The sequence below is a fragment of the Gossypium arboreum genome, chromosome 3 (assembly GCF_025698485.1).
Source record: "Gossypium arboreum isolate Shixiya-1 chromosome 3, ASM2569848v2, whole genome shotgun sequence".
NCBI classification, from domain to species: domain Eukaryota; kingdom Viridiplantae; phylum Streptophyta; class Magnoliopsida; order Malvales; family Malvaceae; genus Gossypium; species Gossypium arboreum.
Genome location: NC_069072.1, coordinates 132,420,186 through 132,428,719, shown reverse-complemented (window position 1 = coordinate 132,428,719; position 8,534 = coordinate 132,420,186). Strand labels below are relative to the sequence as shown.

Genomic DNA, 8,534 nt, shown 5'->3' with positions numbered 1-8,534 from the left:
TAAAAACACTATTAGACTCAAATATTCTTGAAATATGAAATATCACTATTCAATTTCACCAATTTACTTTTAATTTGATAGCTTAAAATTGTTTTATACGCATAGAGATTTAGATTACATCTATTATAATAACCATACATCCGTCAGTTAGATCAAAGTATAAATTTAGAGAAAATTATTAGATTTATTGGTTCGGGCAAAAATGGATTCAACTAATTTTTTTAAAATATATTTTTTATTTTAAATTTTTAATAACTTATTTAATTAAATTCAATGGACTGATTAAAGTAGACTTGATCATGAGTCGGTCTGATCGTCCAAGCTCGATCCAAAAAATTGGTCTAAAATTTTACCCAAACCTAGCCGGATAAAAATGCTAAATTCGAGCCCAACCCAACTCGTTCAGTATTAAAATTTTTATATTATTTTCTACATAGAAATAAATTTAAAAATATATTACATCAAACATACTAAAAACATTAAAATGAATGTTTTCCAATAAATTGAAAATATATTAAAAAATCTTTATATTTAAATAAGATTAAGATAGTTGCAAATTAGCAAGCAAATGACTCTAAAATAATAGCAAAATTAACAATAAAATAAGAGATATATAATATCCAAACATTAACAACAAAATAGTATCTATATAATAGCAAAATGATAGCAAAACAATCGTAAAAAATTTTAGGTAGATTCAGGCCAGACCGAGCCAAGCTCAAGCCAAAAAAATCTTGAGGCTCTCCCTGTTTAGAAAATAAGTCTTATTTTTTGTTCAAGCCTATTTTTCAAGCCTATAATTTTGCCAAAACCTTCCTATTTTGGGGGCAAGCCTGGGCACGTAACCTAACCCATGATTAGGTCTAAATCAAACTAGTCAGAATCGGTTGAATTGACAAACCGATGACCTAATCGATTCAATTACCAAGTTGATTCTGAAAAAAAATCACTTATATATCTTACATTAAACCTAATTAAATTTAAATCCGAACCAAATTTGAGAAACATATACTCAAATTCATGATTTTGTTTAATAAATATAGAATTTCTTACTACCAGTCCATGATATTTGTTAGGTGAGTTTGGATGGGCGGTGCGTTTACCTGCGATTAGTGTAAAAATAGCAGTGGCGGTGAAATTAAATACTATAATAATACTGTAGCGATAGACAAAAAGTAAATTAAACGTAGCGCACCGTACCGCCGCCCCAAACGAAGCCTTAATATATTAACTAGTAGAAAGTTTATCAAAGAGACAAAAGATTCCTTACTAAAGTCCCTTTCATGGCTCACCTAATCAACTTTATTTTGTCAATTGAATTTGTCAGGATATGTAAATGTATGAATTAAATAAAGACCCAGTCAACACTCATTCTGGAAAACAGGAATAGAATACTTGTATGAAAACAAGACTCTTTAGTCAAGTCCTTCTCATATTTCTAACCAATTCTGTCTTTTTCAAAAATTTAAATTGATCTGTTCATTTATTTTTGTGTTATAGTCTTGTTTTTATTCAATGTAAATTCAAAGGAGTTGACTTAAACCTGTACAAAAATCAGGCCAACATGGATACAAAACATTTGTGATGAAAAGAAAAAACCAAACCAAATGATCAAATGGCATTTGAGCTCAAAGTTTTGTTATTTATCATTGTTGTAGCTGTGTTTACTTCTTTTGCAGATGGTGATGAAAATGGAGGACAAATTGAAGCTCTTCTCAAATGGAAAAACAGCCTTGAAAACCCATCACCTGCATCACTTTTTTCATGGGATATTTCTTCGAACAGTTCATTTTCACCTTGTGAAAAATGGGTTGGGATCATTTGTGATGATGGATTTGTTAACATCATCCATATCAACCTCACAAGCATGGGATTAAAAGGTATGCTCCAAAATTTTGATTTCATCTCTTTCCCTGAACTTGTTACTTTAGATCTTAGTAACAATTCCTTGTATGGGGTTATCCCGAAATCCATTGGGATGTTAGCTAACTTGAAAATACTTTATGTTAATGCTAATCACTTTTCTGGTTCAATCCCTTCCGCCATTGGTAACTTGACCAAGCTCAAAGGGTTGCATTTGTCACTTAATCATTTATCAGGCAACATTCCTAAAGAAATAGGATTGATTGCATCACTTGTTGATCTTAAATTGCCAATGAACAACCTCAGTGGTTCACTTCCAGCTGAGATAACCAACCTTACATCTATGAAGATATTGCTAATGGGAAATAATAGATTGTCGGGTTACTTACCGGATTCTATATGTAGTGGCGGTTTGCTCGAACGATTGTCGGTGCATACGAATCGGTTTATAGGTCCTGTTCCTAAAGATTTGAAGAACTGCAGCAGACTTGTTCGAGTTCGGTTCAAAGAGAATGAATTGACAGGGAACATATCAGAAGATTTTGGTGTATACCCTATGTTGAACTATATTGATTTGAGTTACAATAAGTTCTTCGGTGAGATTTCGCCGAACTGGGGCTGGAGTCGGAATCTCAAAAGCTTCAAGGTTTCACACAATAACATTGCTGGTTCAATACCTTCTGAGCTTGCTAATGCAACCAAGTTAGAGATTCTTGACTTATCTTACAATCAACTAGCGGGGAAGATCCCAAACGAGCTTGGTGGTTTGAAATTATTGTTCAATCTCGAGTTGAATGACAATCAACTTTCAGGCAATGTTCCTACAGAGTTTGGATTTTTGTCTGAATTAGCACTCCTTAACCTTGCAGTTAACAGGTTAAGTGGTTCGGTTCCAGAAGAATTCGGACAATGTTCGAAACTATTGTACTTGAATTTGAGCAATAACAAGTTAACCGCAATGGTTCCATCCCAAATTGGTCGTTTACATTCTCTGCAGGATCTTGATCTGAGCCATAACTTGTTTACAGGAGAATTGCCATCAGAACTTGGATATTTAAGCAGCCTGGAGACCTTAAATCTTTCCCACAATCAGTTCTCCGGCTATATTCCAAACACTTTCAACACGATGTCGAGTTTGACAGCTGTTGATGTATCGTATAATATGTTGGCAGGCCCTCTCCCCAACAGCAAAGCCTTCAGAAATGCATCAGCAAAAGCATTTGAACATAATAAGGGCTTGTGCTGCAATGCAATGATGAAAAAATCCAAGAGGAAATACAGCAAAATGGTTCTGGTTTCGATTATTGCCCCCATTTTAAGTACATTGATCCTTCTGTCCGTCATTTTAGGAACTTTTTTTACTCGCTCAAGCCGAGTAAGGAATATGGTTGAACCAGAAGGAGCAGGAGAAAGGGAGAATTGTGTTACGATACGGGGTTTTGATGGAAAATTGATGTATGAAAGCCTCATTCAAGCTACAGAGAATTTCAACCCAAAATATTGCATTGGAAGAGGTGGCTCTGGAAGTGTTTATAAAGCTATGCTTCCTACAGGACAAGTTTTTGCAGTGAAGAAACTTCATGAAATCGATGATGACGACGAAGTGGCCAATCTGAAATCTTTCAGCAATGAAATCGATGCATTGACTGAAGTGAAGCATCGAAACATCGTGAAGCTTTACGGTTTTTGCTCTCATGCCAAGTACTCATTTCTGGTTTACGAGTATTTGGAAGGAGGAAGCTTGGCAAAGATGCTTGCAAGTGAAGAAAAAGCTAAGCAATTGGACTGGAACAAGAGGATTCAAGTTGTTAAAGGTGTGGCAAATGCTTTAACATATATGCATCATGAATGTTTTCCTCCAGTTATTCATCGAGACATTTCGAGCAGCAACATTTTGTTGGATTCAGAATACGAAGCTCGGGTTTCGAATTTTGGTACCGCTAGGATTTTAAACCCCGATTTGTCTAAGTTGATTTCATTTGCAGGCACCTTTGGATATTCTGCTCCAGGTACACCTTCTATCATCTTAGTTTTTGATTTCTTGCTCATCAAGCTATCGATAAAATCCGGGTTTTAAATAGTGACATCAACGCAATGTTATAAAAACGGATGTTTTCCTTTACAGAGCTAGCTTACGGAACAAAAGCAAATGAAAAATGTGATGTTTATAGCTATGGGGTGTTAGCATTGGAAGTGATAATGGGAAAGCATCCAGAAGATCTCTTATTGTCTCTATCATTACCAGAATCGATTATTGGTCATCGACTTACATTGAAAGACTTGTTGGATTTTCGGCTTCCACCTCCTGAAGACCCGATTGGCGAGGAAGTTGTCTTCACGATAAAGTTAGCATTTTCCTGCCTGCAAACCAAGCCGCAATCTCGGCCAACCATGCAACAAGTTTCTCAAAAGCTTTCAACTCGAAAACCAACCTCATCGGATCCATTAGAAATGATAAAACTTGAAAAGCTACTCTTCAATACGTGAATTGTATAATTCAAGTTATTTGAATTAAATAGTTTAGCTTGAACTTAAAATTTACAGCTTGAGAAATTCAAATAACATTTATTACAAGTACAACTTTTTCTGTATTGAATAAACAGGCAATGCAATACAATTATATATATACATATATGTATATATTTCCTGATATTAAGCAAGAACAGATAATCTGATTGAAGCAGGCCTCTTCTCTACTTATTGTTTGGGCCTTCACTGCACTAGCCCTAGTCTTTGCTTGAACTTTGATCAAGCATTTACATTTGGTCAAAATTGTCGTCAGTCCTTATATTTTGGTAAAGTTTGAGATTTAATCCTAATATAAAAATTAAAAATTAAATCTTCTTATCTTTTATTTAAAAAATTCAATCCAGACAGGGCCTTGCCCTATTCAAATGGGAAAATTTAATTAGTAATTCCTCTCAAGTATTGATTATTCATTTTAGAGATAAATCTCAAAATTATACATTAACTTTGATTTAATGTGTAATTGTATACATGAATTTTAATTTGGTGCAATTATACATGGGAAACTTTAATTGCGGTTCAAATGTATACTTGAAACTTTAATTTTGATTTAACTATACACATTTAAAGAAATAAATACATTAATTTAGTTTTATATTGGATAAATATAATTATTTATGTATATAATATATAAACATAAAATGATGTTATATCAATAACTGTGTTAATAATTTACAAGATTTGGATCAAATCAAATTTTCATTTATAAAATTGCACAAAATCAAGGTTCATATATGCAATTATACATTAAAACATAGCTCATGTATAATTTTGAGATTTATTCATTCATTTTAAGCCTTTTAGTTATTTGCATAAAAAGAAAATTTATAATTTTGGCCTCTTCTAAACATTAATAATATAATCTAAGCCTTTTTAGAATAAATTTTTCATCTTCAACCCCTTCAAAATTTTAAAATTTTATCTCAAACTCATTTGACAAAATTTTTGGCTTTCTCCTTGTGTCATGGGCAGCGGATCAAAGCTCATGACGAATACGTACAGAGTGTCGTCCTATATAGGTCAATTGATTAAATGGGGCTCATTTAGCCCACTTGAACTGGCTCGACTCATGAAAATATGAAGAAACTCATCTACTCGTAGCTTTGGTGGCTTAATGAAACACATAGGGAAAACTAGGATTGTCATGTTAAATATAGAAACCAATATTAGAATATTTGATTTTTTTTTTTTAATCTTAGAGGATTGTGTAAATCCCTTAAAATCTCAATTGTAGATTGACTTTAATCTCGACCGTCACAATTGGATCTGGGGGAGCTCAACTATAAATAGATGTTTTCCCGCTCATTTGTAATCATTCCATTAAGTAATCAAATATATTTTTAGAGCATTTGCTCAAACATTTGGTGTGCTATTGTTTTCTTGTGGCTTTTCTGTTCTTTCCTTATTTCTTTGTATTTGAATTGCTTCCACTTTCTTTTCGGTGCCTTGAAAAATTTCCATTGATAATTCTCATTTTCGAGAGTTAAGCTAATTTAAGCGAATTTAAAATAAAAAAAATCACTTAAAGCCGCACAAATTGCGAGACTAAAGTTCTAGCCCAACACTTAATTTTGATTTAATGACTTTAATTCATGACATTATAATTCCAAATTAGTCAATGTTTCCAATAATCTCTTTTTATACCAAAAATAATCAGAACACAGTAAAACTTATTTCTAATAATTTCCTCTGAAAATTTCTCTCCCAAAAACTATTTTCCAATGATAGAAAGAAGGCAAGCCTAGTTCGTTGATCACGCAGTTACGCTACTATGGTGTTCATCCAGTTGTTGTATCCTAGGTGACAATCGTCCTACTTTACTTGTTATTCTTGTTTCGATCTTGTGATTTATTTGTTTTAAATTAATATACTTAAATTTTTTATTGTGTATTTGCTAACAAACCACTCATAGCCCCTCTCCAACCCTTAAATAGAAGGATAATGCACTTCACTGCAATTAAACCCATGTTCTCCTACACTAGCAATAATATTAATGTCAATCGAGCTAAGACTCAATCGACCATTATTTAAAAATATTATTTTTTATTGATAAATATAGTTTTTTTTAATGGGGCCTTTGTTTGGTTGTCAGCATTAAATCATGAATTACAAACTTTTAAATTTAAAAAAAAAAAAAGTGATGAAAATGATATGAGTTTTTATCTGTTTTACCATGGACTTTCTCAAAGGGTAGGTCTCTTCATGACATAATGTTTTGCTTCCCCAATGTGTGTGGCAAAGAATCTAGTGGTAAAACTTTGAATTAGGCTAAACCTATATTTTATTTTAATTATTTATTAATTATTTTTAAAATACGGTATCTAACAAATTTGATATTCGAATCCAAATATTTCGATAATTCATATATTTTAGTATTGATAATTTATATGTATTTTGTATTTTAATTAGAAAATATAGTATTTTCTTTATTCCCAAATTATGATTTTTTAGTAAATAAAGAAAATATCAACACATGTTTATGTTTTCACGAATAGTTAAGGAATTAAATTAGGTGTAAATTAACTGAGCTTAAGGATTGAATTTAAATCATCGGAAGATATATAAGACATATATGAATTATATGAGCATTAGAACTTGTGCTCCAGACATTCCATACTTAAATCAATAAATATTCTGAGAATATAAAGTAAGCAAGAAGATGTCAACGGAGTAATGATAATGTGAGAAGATGATGAAAACGAGAGTGATATCTAGCTTTTATACCTAACTAAGAGGTTGCTTTGGACCTATCTTTTTGCTCGTGTGAGTTGTGAGGGAATCGGCTAATCCTTTGTGTTTTTGTTGGTTGGCTTACTAAGACTATGCATGGGTCAATTTGTTGGCCTTGCTGTAAGTACCCAGTGACACTACCCTGCCTCATACGTTGGAGGTTGAAAAGCAGGCTAAAAGCTATGTGTGGCATCCTTTACTTAAACCCATTATTTTGTAAATTGTAATAATCTGGTGGGTCGGGTTGGGTTCAAGTTGGACTCAATTAAAATTTTAGGTTCAAAAAATGAATTTAAATTTTTATTTAATTTTGACCTGAATAAAAAATACTAAAATTAGGGTCTAACTCGGGCCACTCGTTTTAAATTTTATTATATTATTTTAAATATATATAAGATATCAAAAATACAAAAATATTAAATAAATATTCACAATAAATTGAAAATAAATTTTAAAAAATATGTACACTTAAATAACACTAAGATAGGCGCAACTTAATAAGCAAATGTCTCTAAAATAATAACAAAATTAACAATAAAACAAGAGTTTTACAATATCCAAACAATAACAATAAAATAGTAGTACCGTAATAGTGAAATGATAGCAAAATAATAAGAAAACAACAAGAAAATAATAGAAAGTAATAGCAAAAAATTTGTTGTTTTTTTATTTTTTTTACAAATTCAAGTCGAACTCGAGCCAAAAAAGCCTTACCCGAGGAACGTATCTCATTTTTTTGTCTAGGCCTATTTTTTGGGATTATATTTTTACTCAAACTCTTCCACTTTTTAGACTGACCTTCAAGCGGTTCTACCCATAAACAGGTCTAGGCTCAAGGGTGTAGCCAAGGGACAGGTTGGGGCAATTTGTTTTTTAGCCTCCCCTCAAAATTAAGAGTTTCAATTTAAACATTTTTAATACAAGATTTTTAATTTTATCCTTCCAAATTTTCTAATATTATTTCGGTTTTCTTTAAACAAAATTTTTAGTTTCGTCTTTGTTTTAATCCTAAATACATTAACTAATATAACAATATAAAATTTGGAATTAATTAATGAAGATTAAGAAATAAAGAGTTGTGCTTCAATAATTTAAAAAGAAGAATTAAATATGCTTGATGACCTGAAAATAATTAACAGAAAGAGACAAAAAGATCAATATCCATAATATATCAATGGAAGACTTGATTTCACCCTTTGAACAAACATGCAAGTCGATCATTAATTTCAATAAAAAAAATATAAAGCAAAAAGGAGCAAAAAGAAAAGAAGACAATTTATAAAAATAAAATAAGATTAAAGTGGATAATTGTAAGGATGATGGCAATATTTGCCTACCCAAATCGTGTGGGAGGCATGTAAAAAGGGAAATTTATAATAATGAAGGATGAATTGATTCAATGACCCGAGGTTGAC

The 8,534-nt window shown here is 31.6% G+C and overlaps 1 protein-coding gene across 2 annotated transcripts; it reads left to right on the top strand.

The window, feature by feature from the left end:
- The first annotated feature begins 1,259 nt into the window (after window positions 1-1,259).
- LOC108475688 (MDIS1-interacting receptor like kinase 2-like) lies at window positions 1,260-4,443 on the top strand. 2 transcript variants are annotated; one of them, XM_053025948.1, is made up of 3 exons: window positions 1,865-1,880; window positions 2,269-3,872; window positions 3,989-4,443. In XM_053025948.1, exons 2-3 carry the CDS (start codon window positions 2,420-2,422, stop codon window positions 4,348-4,350), a joined length of 1,815 nt encoding a protein of 604 aa, XP_052881908.1. In that variant the 5' UTR covers window positions 1,865-1,880; window positions 2,269-2,419; the 3' UTR covers window positions 4,351-4,443. The 2 variants fall into 2 exon arrangements, with proteins under 2 accessions (XP_017633164.2, XP_052881908.1); XM_017777675.2 differs by having other exon boundaries at window positions 1,260-3,872.
- The last annotated feature ends 4,091 nt before the right edge of the window (window positions 4,444-8,534 follow it).